Source organism: Lipotes vexillifer, unplaced genomic scaffold, assembly GCF_000442215.2.
Source record: "Lipotes vexillifer unplaced genomic scaffold, Lipotes_vexillifer_v1.1 scaffold19, whole genome shotgun sequence".
NCBI classification, from domain to species: Eukaryota; Metazoa; Chordata; class Mammalia; order Artiodactyla; family Lipotidae; genus Lipotes; species Lipotes vexillifer.
Window position 1 is genome coordinate 2,598,665 of NW_006793856.1, and position 15,801 is coordinate 2,614,465.

The following is a 15,801-nucleotide window of genomic DNA, read 5'->3' on the forward strand; positions in this document are numbered from 1 at the left end:
GAGGAGTTTTGCTTAGCCCTCCTGTTCTACTCTCAGACTTTGCTAGCTGAAAGCTGGGAGTGCCTTGGTAGATCTCTTCTACTTCTCCTTCCTTGCTTGCAGAACTACTCTTGTGTTTCTAGTTGGTAAGTGTTGAGTGGTTGTACACTTAGTTGTTTTATGATATTGTTCTATTGCCACTGTCCTCCAATGATTATGAAAAGAAATTAGCCACCATTTAAGTCTTTGTTTTCCTGTATGTATCTGTCTTTTTTTCTCCCTTTGGCTACTTTTAAGATTCTTTTTATTTGGTCAGCAGTTTGACTACAATATGCTTAAGGCTGTGTGTGTGTGTGTGTGTGTGTCTGTGTGTGTGTGTGTATTTTATCCTGTTTGGCTTTGATGTCTTTCATCAGTTTTGGAAAGTCCTTGGTCATTATGTCTTCCAACATTTTTTCTGCCTCATTCTTCTTTCCTTTTTCTAAGACTTCAGTAACTTGTATTTTAGATTACTTGATACTATCCTACAGATCTCAGATGTATCTTTTAAAATTACTTTTGTCCCTTTGTTTTCAGTTTGGATATTTTTTATTTTCCTACATTCAAGTTCACTGCTGTTTTTTTCCTCTATGGTGTCCAGTCTGTTGCAAAGCAGAATTCTTTATTTCTGTTACAGTTTTCATTTCTAGGTTTTTCCATTAAGCTCTTTTTAATAGCTTCTGTGTATTAGCTGAAGTTCCCCATATCTTTATGCATGCTGTCCACATGTTCAAATAAATTCTTTATCATTTTTATCATAGTTATTTTAAAGTCCTTGTCTAATAATTCTATTATTTGAGTCATCTCTGGGTATGTTTCCATTGACTATTTCTTCTCATGTGGATCTTATTTTCTTACAATTTTGTGTTCCTTGTTATTTGATCTTATGTTGAACGTTTTGTGTAAAAGAACACTGAGGTGAATGGAGACTGAAGTAAATAAGATTTACCTTCAGTAAATGCCATGCCCTTTCGTCAGGCCACTAGAGTGGAGTCACTTGTTCTGTAATTGACATGGTTTGGGCTTTGTAAGAAGCTTTAGTTTGATTCAGTTCACCACTGGCTTCAAATGTTTTGAGGGCATTATCAGGATTTTCCCTTTCATAAAAACTGGAATCTCAGCATTAACAAGATTCTGGATACTTGCCTGTGCTTTACCTCCAGGCTCCAAGCTTTTGAAACTAAAAGAAAAATATAAAACCAATGACATAAAGAGGGAAAGGCAGCAAACTAAATTCAAAGTAGGAAAAAAGGAAATAATAAAAATATAATATTGAAACAGAAAACAATCAACAAAGCTAATACTGTTCTTGGAAATGATGAATAAAATTGATAAACTTAGCAAAACTGGTCAAGAAAATAAAAGAGTAATATTACCAACGTCAGGTATAATTTTTAAAAGGGGAGGGGGAGCATCACAATAGATTCTAGTCATTATATGAATAGTTAAGGCAACAACAGAAACAACTCTATGTCGATAAATCTGGCAACTTAAAAGGAAAATCCTTGAAAAACATAAATTACCAAAAGTGACACAAGAAGAAACAGAATACCTAAACAGACCTATACCTATTAAAGAAACTGATTTTGTAATAAAAAGTCCATTTCACAACAAAATCTTCAGTTTCAGATGGCTTCATCAGTGAAGTCTACCAAACATTTTAAAGAAAAAATAAAATGCAGATAGCCCTCATAAACAAAACCAAAACCTCTTAACAAAATATTAGCAAATCAAATCCAATAATATGTATAAAAACGATAATACATCATGACCAAGCAGGGTTTATCTCCCGAATGCAAGGCTGGCTTAACATTTGAGAACCAATCCATGTAATACACAATATTAACAGAAAAAAAGAGAAAACCCCTATGATCATCTCAATAAATGTAGACAAAAGAATTTGACAAATTCAATACCTTTTCATGACAAAAACACTCTGCAAAGTAAGAATAAAAGAGAATTTCCTCAATCTGGTACTTAAAAGGCAGTTATAAAAAAAAATCTAGGGCTTCCCTGGTGGCGCAGTGGTTGAGAGTCCACCTGACGATGCAAGGGACACGGGTTCGTGCCCCGGTCCGGGAAGATCCCACATGCCACGGAGCGGCTAGGCCCGTGAGCCATGGCCGCTGAGCCTGTGCGTCCGGAGCCTGTGCTCCACAAGGGAAGAGGCCACAACAGTGAGAGGACCGCGTACCGAAAAAAAAAAAAAAAAAATCTAGCACTGGGGACTTCCCTGGTAGTCCAGTGGTAAAGAATCTGCCTTCCAATGCAGGGGACACAGGTTCGATCCCTGGTCGGGAAACTAAGACCCCACATGCTGCAGGGCAACTAAGCCTGCACACCACAACGACTGAGCTCGCACGCCACAACTAGAGAGCCCATGCACCCCGGAGCCCGCACAACACAACTAGAGAGAGAAAACCGCACGCCACAACTAGAGAGAAGCCTGTGCGCCAAAACAAAAGATCCCGCATGCCTCAACAAAGATCCCGCGTGCTGCAACTAAGACCTGACATGGCCAAAAAAAAAATCTAGCACTAACATTAGTTAATACTGAAACATTAAGGCTCTCTCCCCTAAGACTGAGACAAAACAAGAATGTCCACTCTTACCACTTCAATTTAACTTGTACTGTCTGTTGTTCCTAACCAGTTCAGTAAGAAATGAAGGCATAAAAAATCAGTAAGTAAAACTGTCATTAATCACAGACATGACTGGTAAAAGAAATTCCAAAGAATCTATAAAATAGCTACTATAACTAATAAATGTACTTAAAAAGTTGCAGAATAAGGTCAATATGCAAAAATCAATCGTATTTCTATAAATAACAAAGAAAATTGAAAAATTAAATTTTAAAATGATTTTATAAAACATCACATACCCAGCGAAAAAAATCTAACAAAAGATTTACAAGGACTCCACACAGAGAGCTACAAAACACTGCCAGGAGAAATTAAGCTTGAATAAATGGAGAGATTACCACATTCATGAACTGGAAGACTAAATATTATGAAGATGTTCTTTCTTCTAAAATTGATCTCTACATTCAACACATCCCTATCAACAATCACACAGGCTTTCTTGCAGAAACTGAAAGGCTGATTCTCATCTTTATAGGGAAATGCCATGAATCCAGCATAACTCAATCTTTCAAAAGGACAAACTAGGAGGACTTATATAACCTGATTTTAAAACTTATTATAAAGGTAGTTGGCTTTAGACAGTGTGGTATAAGCATCATAATACCACTGGACGAAGACAGAGTCCAGAAGTAGACTCATATATAGTTAATCATCAACCAACATGCCAAATATCATTGGACCAAGACAGAATCCAGAAATAGACTTATACATACACTTAATTATCAACCAACGTGCCAAGTCATCCAATGGGAAAAGGAATGTCTTTTTAGGAACCATTTCTGGAAAACTTAATATACTTATTAAAGAAAAAAAAGGAGCCATTTAGCCCTATCTCATTCCACATCCATTTTTTTCTGTTTGTTTTTCGTTTCTCGACTCCAAACAGCCTTGAGCCAGGGCAGCCAGTGCTTGTCCGGGAGTCCTTCTGAGTGCCTCAAAACGAAATGAGCTTTGGCAGCTGCTGGGGACTCAGGGAAGAGGCTGCTCCTGGCCAGGGTAAACCTGCCACAGGAATAGACTACTGGGCTGGCTCACCAAAACTGATACCAAATGCAAGTTCATTTGCCTGAGAGACACACAGTTAGGCCAAACAAACCAAAATGTCGGAGTCTGGCACTGAGAAACGATTACTGCAGGGCCAAGTAAGAACAGGTGGCTTGTGCTCAAAAAACCCAAACTCCTCCATATGCATTTTTTAAAATTCATTTGAGATGAACAGACCTAAACATAAAACCAAGAGGCAGAAAATTTCTAGAACATAGAATATCTTTATGATGTTGGAGGAGATAAAGGCTTCTTAGACACAAAGAGCACTAACCATAAAAGAAAAATAAACTGGACTTAATAAAAATTAAAAATTTCTGCTCACGAAATGACATCATTATACAATAGTCCCCCCTTATCCATGGGGGACATATGTTTCAAGACACTCACTGCGGGGGGGATGAAACCAGTGAAACCACAAATACACCCTATATACACTACATTTTTTCCCATACAGACATACCTATGATAAAGTTTAATATATAAATTAGTCACAGTAAGAGATTAACAACAATAATAAAATAGAACAATTATAACAATATACTGTAATAAAAGTTATGTAAGTGTAATCTCTCTCTCCTTTCAAAATACGTTAGTGCAAACTGAATGCCTTTTCCATCTTAAGCATTTATCACACACTGTTGCTGTAACTTTTTTGCAGTTTGAAGTGTGACAGCAATACCAGAAAGAATTTTTTTCCTTCTTCACAATTTCACACAAGATTCATTCTTACTGTAAATCTCAGTAACTTCAGTACTGAATTTTTTCTTTCCTTATCAAGTCGAGAATTTTCACCTTTTCGCTTAAAGGAAGCACTTTATGGCTTCTCTTTGGTATATCCACACTGCCAGCGTCACTACTCTCGCATGTTGTGGTCACTGTTAAGTAAAATAAGGGTTACTTGAACACAAGCGCTGCAATACCATGAGAGCTGACCTGATAACCAGGACAGCTACTAAGTGACTAACAGGTGGGATATGCTGGACAAAGGATTAATTCACATCTCAGGCAGGACAGTGCAATATTTCATCATGCTACTCAGAACAGCATGCAATTTAAAACTTATAAATTGTTTACTTCTGGAATTTTCCATTTAATATTTTCAAACTGCAGCTCATCACAGGTAACTGAAACCACAGAAAGCAAAAGCACAGATAAGGGGGGACTACTGTATAAAAGTCACAGAGTGGGGAAAAAATCTGCAGTACATGTATTGTATATGAATAAAGAGCTCCTATAAGTCAACAATAGAAGACAGCCCAATTTTAAAAATAAGCAAGGCTTAGATACTTTACAAAAGATATGATAGTCAATAAGCACATGGAAAGGTCCTCAATAGCATTAGTCATCAGGAGAATGCAAATTAAAACCATAAAGAGAATTAAACTGTCAGTCCAAAAAAGGAAAGATGCCATTTTATACACACTCTAAAGGTTTAAAAACAAACAACAAAAAAAACCCTTGACAATACTAAATATTGCTGCAGATATGGAGCAACTGGAACTCTCATAAATCACAGGTAGCAACAATTAGGCAGTTTCTTATAAGAGAAAACATACATCTATCTACCCTATGATCTAGCAAATATCCTCCTAGGTATTTACCCAAAAAAAAATATTTCCACAAAGACTTGAATAAGAATATTCATAGCAGCCACATTCATAATGCCAAAGTTAGAAAGTAGATGCCTTTGTTGGAGAGGGAAAGAAAAACCCAGAAAGAGGCAAGAGAATGTTCCAGAGAATGTTCTAGATCCTGTTTTATACGGTGATTACATAGGCGTATATAACTGTCAAAACTTATGCAATTGAGCTTCCCTGGTGGTGCAGTGGTTGAGAATCTGCCTGCCAATGCAGGGGACACAGATTCGAGCCCTGGTCTGGGAAGATCCCACATGCAGCGGAGCAACTAGGCCCGTGAGCCGCAACTACTGAGCCTGCGCGTCTGGAGCCTGTGCTCCCAACAGGAGAGGCCACAATAGTGAGAGGCCCACGCACTGCGATGAAGAGTGGCCCCCGCTTGCCGCAACTAGAGAAAGCCCTTGCACAGAAACGAAGACCCAACACAGCCAAAAATAAATTAATTAATAAATTAAAATTTAAAAAAATTAAAAAATAAAAAAGAAACTGCCAAAAAAAAACCTTATGCAACTAATGTTTATGTTAAGTATAAATTGACACATGATAGATATATACACCATAGTACTATTTGTTCAGTAAATCAATAAAGGCTGGTTAAATAAATTATGGTACACGCGTTACATTAAAATGCCATGCAACCGTTAAAAAGGGGGCAAATCTCTTATGTATTATATTGAATGACCTCCAAGTATGAAACCAGTTATATAAAAAAAGAGAAAAAAAAATAAACATATTTGCTTGTACATAGGCGAAATATCACAGTGAGAACCAATGAGTAATATATCTCCAACATACTCCACTGTTTCATATACACACAAAATACTAAATATAACCCCAAGTTAAAAATAAATTTTTACCTATTTCAGAAGTTACTATCTGTAAACTGAAAAGGATTTTTCCACAGAAACAAGGTGGTAGGAGGGTAGTGAGTAAGTCTAGTATGAAGCATTTACCATCCACTCGTTTCACTCATTCTCTATTCTCTGGGACTAAGGAAGCAGGAGGAAGAAAAAAAATTCCTAGAAGCCTACATTTAGCTCAAGTTTGAGTTAGTCATTCTCAATATGTACACACCAAACACCGCAATATCTTATTTTCCATTTTGTTCATAATATTACCCCTATATCTTGATTTATGCATGTAAAATAATTCATTTGAAAAGAACTGTAAGCCAAAGAAAAGGAATTGCTAAAACAGACAGAAAATGCTAAATGCATTTTAACTACTCATCACTCAGATGGAAAACCCAACTAAGGTTGCAGCAATAAAATGTGGTAATGAAGGTCATGAAGAATATTTTAGCCAATAATTAATTATAGAAAAACTCTTCTACCAACTGTAAAATTCATCAGACTAGAATTACCATACATAATTTTTTGTGCAGCTCCATGGAGGTACGCAATCTTGCATACAGCAGCATTCACTAATACTTTAATGAGTAAATGTTAATACTCTTCAGTGTCCTTTCCCCCTTAAAAAATTCACTTAAGCTTTAGTTAATTTGAAAGTGCTGAAAGGTAAAAATAAAGCAAAACAGGCCCTGAGATTAGTAAATCTTCAAATTGCTCACTTATCTGCTTCTCTGAAATAAAAGTTTTACACAAATGCCTCTTCTCTCTTAAGTCATGGGTGCACAAAATAGAAATTTCAACTAATGCATTTGAAACTCAGATGTGCTGGGTGCTCACACAGAACAGAACACTTAACCTTAAGATTTGGAGTTTACTTTCAAGGACCTCAGACTCTAACAGTAACCTTAAAACAAGCAAGAATTAACTACTGAACAAGTTTGCAAGTGATGAGTACAAACTAGAGCTAGGAGAGGAGAGTCATGGAGGAGAGTCACTTCCAATGGCTTTCTGGAAGAAATGGAATCACACTTGACCTTTGATTTCAACATATAAAAAAGAAACGGAGAAAGGCAGTACATGATAATGCACAACAAAGCTCTGGAATATAAATGTCTTATGTTTAATCCTGTCTCTATCATTTATAAGCTATGAATGAAGTGTATTACTTAATCTTCCTAAGAGTCAACTTCTTCATCCTTAAAATCGGTGTAACAGAACCTAGCTCACATACAATGAATGCACAAGCATTAGCAAATAGCACTCAATGAATGTTACCTTCTACTTAAAGTTGAGGGGAAAAGGACAGTATGACCAATGTGATAGAGAATCAGAATGCAAAGTTCAGTTTTGCTGAAATTAAGACTTACATAAAAAGTAGGAAGATATAAATTGGAAAGATAATTTGAAACAGACATCAGAGTCCTGAAAACCAAGTTAAAAAGTATGCAATTAATTACTTTGGAGTCCTGAAGATTTTGATCTAACAACAGGATATAAACAAGTTGGGCATCCAGGCCAGAAGAACTGGAAGAGAGAAAAAGACTGGAGATAGGGAGGTCTGTTAGGAAACAAACTGCAATGGTTTAGATAAGGAGTGAAGAGTCCCCTACTGAGCACTGTCATTAGTAAGAATTATTAAAAGAAAGAGACAGAACCCAATGACCAACTTGAATGGGGAAAAAAGAAATGAAGGGAGGAGAAGCCCAAAAAATGAAACTTCAAGCCCAGATAATTTGGAGAAATGAAATGGAAATAAGGGAACATTTTATTTTCAGAAACATACAATAGTTTGAAGTTCAGATGAGAGGATCAGGTACAGAGCTAGCAATCGGAGTTAAGAGCTTAAAACTTTGAAGTGGTTAAGCCTAAACATAATTGTGTGAAAAATAAATGCATACAGGTATGCACTGGAAAAGCTCTAAAATTCAAATGCAAATGTGTATATGCAATATCCTGGGGAAAACAGTCTTTAATCAAACTTTCAAAGCATCTACAACACACACACAAAGTTTTTAAAAACCACAGGCACGTATTACAATGGAAACCATCCATAGGAATGAATGTGAATGAGGGAGCAGGAGTAGAATGATTAAGAAAAAAAAGTCTTGGGAACAGAACTAAGAATAATACAATTCAAAGGCAAGAAAAAGAACTTAAGGAGATAGGACTGATTTGAGAAGAAACCAAAATATTATGGATCCAAGACATGAGAAGTTTAAAAAAAAAAAAAAGGCAGCTATCAACACTGTCTAATGTTATATACAGAGGTCAAAGAATTAAAATTTATACAAAGTATTTACATTTAATAAACAAATTCACTGGTAACATTGAGGTAAGCAATTTTGGTTGAATACAAGTAAAAGGAAACTATATTATAAGGCATTAAGAAGTAAATGGCTGGGGCAAATGAGTGAAAAATTAAAGGCTGACTACTGTTTCAAGATTTAACAGTGACAGGAAAAGAAAGCTAGCAAAGTGACTAGAAGTATGATTTAATTTTTTGTTTTATTTTTTGCTATTGTTGCTAAGCTTTTCTTCCTTAAGGAATGGGAGACTGACTCTGTGCCCAAAGGAGTCTGTAGAAAAGAAAAGATCAAGGGAGGGAAACAGGTATAAAGTTCAGAAATAAAAAGATCACCTTTCAGCTCTTCCTGTAAAACTGGAACAAAAATAAATTTTAATGTGGTGAGAAAGGTTTAATAACAAGCATGGGTGAAGAGGAAAAGACTACAAAAACTCTAGGTTTCTTTCTTAAACTCTAAAGCACTGATAACCATGATGCTTTAGAACTTTGTTCCTTTACAATAGCAGCTACTACTCCAAAAATCTAATAGTAAAAAAGTGTATAGGGCTTCCCTGGTGGCGCAGTAGTTGAGAGTCTGCCTGCCGATGCAGGGGACACGGGTTCGTGCCCCGGTCTGGGAGGATCCCACATGCCGCGGAGCGGCTGCGCCCGTGAGCCATGGCCGCTGAGCCTGCGCGCCCGGAGCCTGTGCTCCGCAACGGGAGAGGCCACAGCAGTGAGAGGCCCACGTACCACAAAAAAAAAAAAAAAAAAAAAAAGTGTACACACACACACACACAGAGTAATAGGAAAGAATACACTGTATTGTGTTGTAGTAAATTAAGAACAAGGCTCCAGAGTCAAAAACTTGAGTTTAAATCACTGTTTAGTCACATGTAAAAGCTGTGACTCTGGGCAAGTATCTCAACTTCATGCTCTAGTGCCTCAGGGTCATCACTTGCAAAATGGAGGTACAGTATTTACCTCAAAGAACTTGAAATACAAAACTTTAACAATGTGTACAAATGTTAATGGTAGCAATAATAGTAGTGTAACCTATTTGTGTTTAATCAACCCGGTATTTAAGAAAGGAGGGAAGGGCTAGGCTCTTTAAAATGTCTCATTTAATCCTTTCAACTACAGAAAGAAAAAAGTATAATTCTCCCTATCACACCAACAAGGAAAAGGGAGGTTCATTTGCCTAGATTACTCAGTTAATAAGTGGCAGAGCTGAGATGTGAACAGTGGTCTATGTGGACACAAAAATGTTTTCTTTCCACTACACAATGCTACCTCCACAGCACTACATAGTAGCAGGAGCACAAAACTAGGCGTTTTGTTCTTTACTACTAAACTCAACAAAATCTGGGCACATCATTAAGTCCATCTGTCTCTCAATTTTATTTTCTGAAAAATTAAGGGGTTTGATTAGATTTTGAGGTTTCCCTTAAACTAAAAATAATCCATGATTTTATTAAATCACCATATTCAGTGATGTGTAAACTCAGAAAAAGTTTGAAAATACAGCAGAAAACCTCTTCTGTTTAAAAAAACAAAAAAACATCGAAAGAAGATAGCTTAATTCTTTTCCAGGACTGCACATTATGAAAAAGAAATCAATGTTAAAGGGAAGACCAACATCTAATTTTATTATTAGCATGCATGACTAAGCAAATGTTTGGGAGAACAAAAACATCAAGTATTTCAAGATGACAATTTTAACACCTATATTATCAATAAATTATGAAAAAGAACTCAGAAACTTGATATACCTACAGACCTTATAATCAAATAAAATACAGATTTACCAACTTTTATTTCATGTTGAAACTGCAACCAGGTTGACTTTTTTTTTTTTCTTAATGTCCATCTGAAAACTTTCCTCCCCTAAAACCCTTCACTGGCTTCCCACTACCCTTCAATGACATCCCAAATCCTTAAAATGACTCAACAGTCTCGTGCGATATGGCTCCTCTCTCTGGAGCTATCCACTGGCTCCTCTTTCAGTTTCTTTCAATTCCTCCAAGACACCTCTTTTTCCCTTTATTTTAGGGCCTTCATACTATCTGCCCTCTAAAACCTTGCTGTCACAGCTCTCCATTCCCATCCTTTTGCCCCAGCAAACTGCTCTTCATCCATCCTGGTTGAGATGAAATATTATCATGCCAGGAAAGCCTTTCTTGACCTCCCAGACATATATTTTGACAGCATTCTGGATTTATAACACTCACTAGTCTTATGGTTACTTGTTCACCATCTGTCTTCCGTGCTAAGCGGTAAACAATATGGTCATTTCATGTCGTGTTTCCTACTATTTCCCCAATATCTAACACAGTGCTTAGCACAGAGTAGATTAAGTGCTCAATAAATATGTGCTTAATTAAAACATTTAAACTACGAGGCAAGTCCAAAACCATCAGATACTTTACTAGCACAAATAGCTAAAAAAGTTCTATACAGATTTCGAGTTCTGTCTTATCCTTGGTCCTTCATATGGTCCTGCCTCAAATAGGTGCTATATGGCAATTACGAAGTAAAGCAAAAAAATCTCTTTAGATAACAAATACGTCTTCAAGTTTCACAAAACCAAGGTTAGAAACCATAGGTCTTAAATAACTGTAATCAGCGTTAAAAGTCATCTAAAAGAATGCACCTGAAGGGCTTCCCTGGTGGCGCAGTGGTTGAGAGTCTGCCTGCTAATGCAGGGGACATGGGTTCGAGTCCTGGTCTGGGAGGATCCCACATGCCCTGGAGCAACTAGGCCCGTGAGCCACAACTACTGAGCCTGCGCGTCCGGAGCCTGTGCTCCCCAACAAAAGAGGCTGCGATAGTGAGAGGCCCAAGCACTGCGATGAAGAGCGGCCCCCGCTTGCCGCAACTAGAGAAAGCCCTTGCACAGAAACGAAGACCCAACACAGCAAAATAAATAAATTAACGTCAGATGCAGGCTTGTTAAAAAAAAAAAAAAAAAAAGAATTCACCTGAAATGCAATTAAAGGGACAGGAACTTGGATAAGGGCTCATTTTTACCAAGTAGTGTACATGATAAAAGGACCAATCCCAGCTCCTATCACTGTCTAGGTTCTACAAGTAGTGCTTTATTCCAGCAGTAATGATTGCACTGCTACAGTCATCTGAGTAGGCTATATGATACCCGAAGATGCTTTATTCAAACTCAAGAAAAATTACAAGCAAAGTAGCTATAATCTTCAATTAGTGAAAAAAAGAAAAAGGAAATGGTAATAAAGCTGATAAGTAATTTGATAATTGAATGCTTAAAAAAGGGAATGCTATTTTATTTTATTATTTTTTTTGCGGTATGCGGGCCTCTCACTGTTGTGGCCTCTCCCGTTGTGGAGCACAGGCTCCGGACGTGCAGGCTCAGCGGCCATGGCTCACAGGCCCAGCCACTCCGCGGCACATGGGATCTTCCCGGACCGGGGCACGAACCTGTGTCCCCTGCATCGTCAGGCGGACTGTCAACCACTGCGCCACCAGGGAAGCCCCGGGAATGCTATTTTAACTCAAAACATTCTTCTAAGTTTTCTGTTCACCGAACACTTATTGAGTGCTAATTACAAACCAGGCAGTGTTCAAAGATTTTCTTAATACATACTCATTATTTTCCCCATTTTAGACATGAGGTAGGAGGCACTGAGCTAAGTAACTTACCTAGTATCATACAGCTGGTAAGTGGCAGAGGCAGAATTCAAAGGCAGCCATTCTGGCTCCAGGGTTCTCCCTCTCAACCACTATTACTACACTCCTGCCTACTCACTCTCTCCAATCCACTTAAACAAGGCTCCTATCCATACCACCCTACTCCAGTGAAACTTTTCACTTAGTTCACCAATGACTTCTACCTTGCCAAACCTAAAGGCCACTAATCTGCCTCCACCTTTTTCATCCATTATGCAGTATCCCATCAAGTTGACAACCCTCCTCTTTTGTCATACATTTGTTTCATTAGTGACATGTATCCCAATTTTCTTCCTACCTCAGACCTTGACTCTCTTCGCTTCCCTATCTACACATTCTTCCTCAGAAACTTCCCAGTCTCATGGCTTTAAACACTATCTGCATGACTCCAAATATTTCTAGTCCTGGCCTGAGTTCTAGACTCATAACCAACTACTTATTTGACATCTCACTTAGATATATAATACCTTACACTTAATGATCAAAACCAACCAACCTACTCTTCTCCCCTCAACCTGTTCTCTCCAACACGGATTCAGTTGCTTAGGCTAACTTCTTAGTTATCACCCTTGACTTCCCTTTCCCATATCTCTCACACCCAATCGATCAGCAAGTTCTACCACATCTAATCATTAAACATATTTAGTTCTGTCTCCACTGTCACTCTAATGCAAACTACAGCTCTGCCTACAACATCCTTCAGAATGGTCTCCTTACTTCTCTTCTTGACCCCTTAACCTCCACAAAGCAGGTAGAGTTAAAACAAAATCAAATCAATCCCTGCCTGCTTTAAATCATCTAACGTCTTCCCATTACAGTTCAAATTAAATCCTAGCTCTTGACCACAGCCTAGAAGATCCTACATGATTTGGCCCCTGCCTACTTCTCAAACTTCACAACCTTCCATCCTCTCCCCCATCACAAGGTTCCCTGCAGCCACAACTGCCTGCTTTCTCTTCCCGGATCACACTGTGATCATTTCCACTACAGAGCCTTTGCACTCGCTGTTCCTTCTGTAAGGAGCATTCTCTCTCCAGACTTTTAGTTCCTTCTGTTCCTTAGGTGTTGCTCAAATGTCACCTCCTGAGAGGCCTTCTAATCACTCTTTTACATGATCCTCTACTGTTACAATAGTCATTACTCTTTTATTACCTGAAATTACCTTATTAACTTGTTTATTATGTCTTACTGATTTTGGAATTTAAAAACTCTAGTCCCGACCCTCCCACAGTACATGGAAGGAGCCTAATAAATTTATTAAATGAATGGATATTCCCCGTTGTATTTTAAGCTGTTTATTGTAAATCAACCAATTTTGATTAAACACTTGGCCCATATTTTGCATGTATTAAAAGTTAAATACTTAAAACACTCAATTTTTCCAATCTAATACATTTCAGCACTCTGAACCCCCTCAAACACACACACGCACAGAGTCCACCTATAGAAACCTACTTAAAACTGCTAAATAGTCCATATGGATAGATTGCATTTTCTTCCTCCAAGCTAACAAACGTGTAGGTGGGAAAGGGGAATTTTACTGGGCACCTTAGCACCTGTTACATCTTAAGTTAACAGAGGTGCTGATGAGCCAGACACCACATGGGAGACATGGCCTTTCTTTCAGGAATTGTATGTAGGTAAAACGTGAGTGACTGAGACGAGAACTGTTCTAATCCGTAATAAGGGCTATTCACCTCATTTAAAGAAACAAAAATAGTCTAGTGGACAGCGGATTACGCTCGGATTCACCAGAAGAAACTGATCTGGGGGCCCTCGGCAAATACGAGTTGTGTGTGTAAGTTGTTGGAGTCGGTCTACAAATAACGGGAAAACAAGAGGAAGAGGCATTGGTTTAAGAACCAACTCAGCGATAAGGTAAAGGTCAGCTCAGGCTCCCAGGCGTATTCTGAACCTGGGAACGAGGGTGGTAGAGGAGGAGAAAACACAGAGCCCTGGGACCTGCGTTCACCGCTTCGGCCTCCACGGAAGGCACTTGAGGCAACCGTGAGGCCACCTATCTCCCACTTCCACCCCTGCAAGGAAATAGCCCCCGGATACTCACATGGGCTCGAGAGTCTTGCTGAGCCAGGACTTGAGGGCCTCGAAGTTTTCAATGATCATTTTAGAAACCATCCACAGCGGCCCAGAGGCCCGTCACACTAGTCCGCCCGCCCAGGTCGCGGCCGCTACAGCCGCCGCTGCCCCCGCCCCCTCCTCCGCGCGCCGCCCGCGTGGGCCGCGGTGGGAGGCGCCGGTGGCAGGCTCCCGCGAGCCCCGATGGGCCAACAGCTCCGGGGGAACGGCCGCAGGCCGCGAGTCCACGGGGTGCCAGGAACTCCCCCTCCCCGGACCCCGGCCCCGGCTGAGGCAGCGACGGTTTGCCCGGGCCCTCCCCCTACTCTCCACCCCAGAGAATCTTCCTGGACCAGAGCGCGACACGCTCCTAGACCCGGGCTTTCTCTCAGCTTTGAGACCAGGTGCTGGCTGGCAACGCAGAAGAGGCAAAAGTGAAGAAAGCGAAGACGAAGGGCAGCTGAATGGGAACGGTTCGGGGGGTCTTCCCGGCTCCCAGCACCCCCAAGAAGATGGCTGCCGATAAATCTCGCGAGAATTGTTGAAGTGTCGCGGTGACTCCCGGAGCCTGCTGGGAAGAGACGTAAGATCAGCGGAGAGCGCGCTAGGCAAGTGCGGCGAGTTTTGCGTCTTTGCGTGGTTTATGGGCCCTGTGCTTTTTCACGCCTTGATTCTCTTAAGGAATAAAGACTTTATTTTTTTTGCAAGGAGGGAAAGGACGCTGATTTCAGAATCAGCGGGAACCCCAGCCCGTCCTCTGTAACTGACAGCGTGGCGCATCGGCTGGAACGACCAACGGGAGCGCTCCTCTGAGAGCGTCCACTCGGATGTGGCGGGATGCAGGCGACCTGGGGATTACAGGTGTGCTGCGCTGTGCTGCCTCCTCCGTTTACCTCAGGGTCCTGCAGTACTATATTCTGCATGTGCTGTGCTGTGGACAAGATTGGGAAGAACGGGCTGGTCTAATATAACGCGCTGAGACCGCCAGAGGCTTAGTTAGGTCTTGTCCAGAATTACTCGACTTCATGCATGGGCAGAGCACTAATGACCTAGGGATTCCTCCAACCCTTGACAGTTCTGAAATAGTTTCCAAACATCTGAAACTTTCGGACTTTTCCCCAGCTAGAAATAAGATAAGTGTTTGTGGCTTTTTTTTTGGGGGGGGGGGTTGTTTTTTTTAGTGTTAGTGTTTTTAATTCTCTCCGTTTAGAGCCGATTCAGCCCCAGATAGGGAAATTACATAATATCAAAAGAGAGCCTTCATATCAGCATCCTAAATAAAGTAACTTCCTTTCTCCTGGGTGGTCAAATAAGTTTGATTCCTGCCTCAGTTGTTCTATTTGCTATTATTTACTTCCATTAAGGTACTAGGTGGAATTTTACAAAAAGTCTAGTGCCTGTTAACTGTAATGAAATGAAAATAATTCACAGTATAGACATTTAAAGTAGAACACTAAAAAGCTTTTTATGGCAGACACAGTGGTAGACTAAATTGTTAAGAACTCTGAGTTTATAATTTGCTAGAGTGAAGTGTCCTTAAGCACTAA

At 39.6% G+C, this 15,801-nt stretch overlaps 1 protein-coding gene across 5 annotated transcripts in view; it reads right to left on the reverse strand.

Moving 5' to 3' along the window:
- Positions 1–14,760, reverse strand: part of RBM26 (RNA binding motif protein 26) — a 76,973-nt gene extending 62,213 nt beyond the window's left edge. For 3 of the 5 annotated variants that reach the window (XM_007466801.1, XM_007466800.1, XM_007466798.1), the window contains exon 1: positions 14,244–14,760. In XM_007466801.1, the coding sequence (XP_007466863.1) occupies positions 14,244–14,314 (71 nt within the window). In that variant the 5' untranslated portion in view covers positions 14,315–14,760. The remainder of the gene's footprint in view (positions 1–14,243) is intronic. The other 2 variants (XM_007466799.1, XM_007466797.1) reach the window with 1 other exon arrangement.
- Between the last annotated feature and the right edge of the window lie 1,041 nt (positions 14,761–15,801).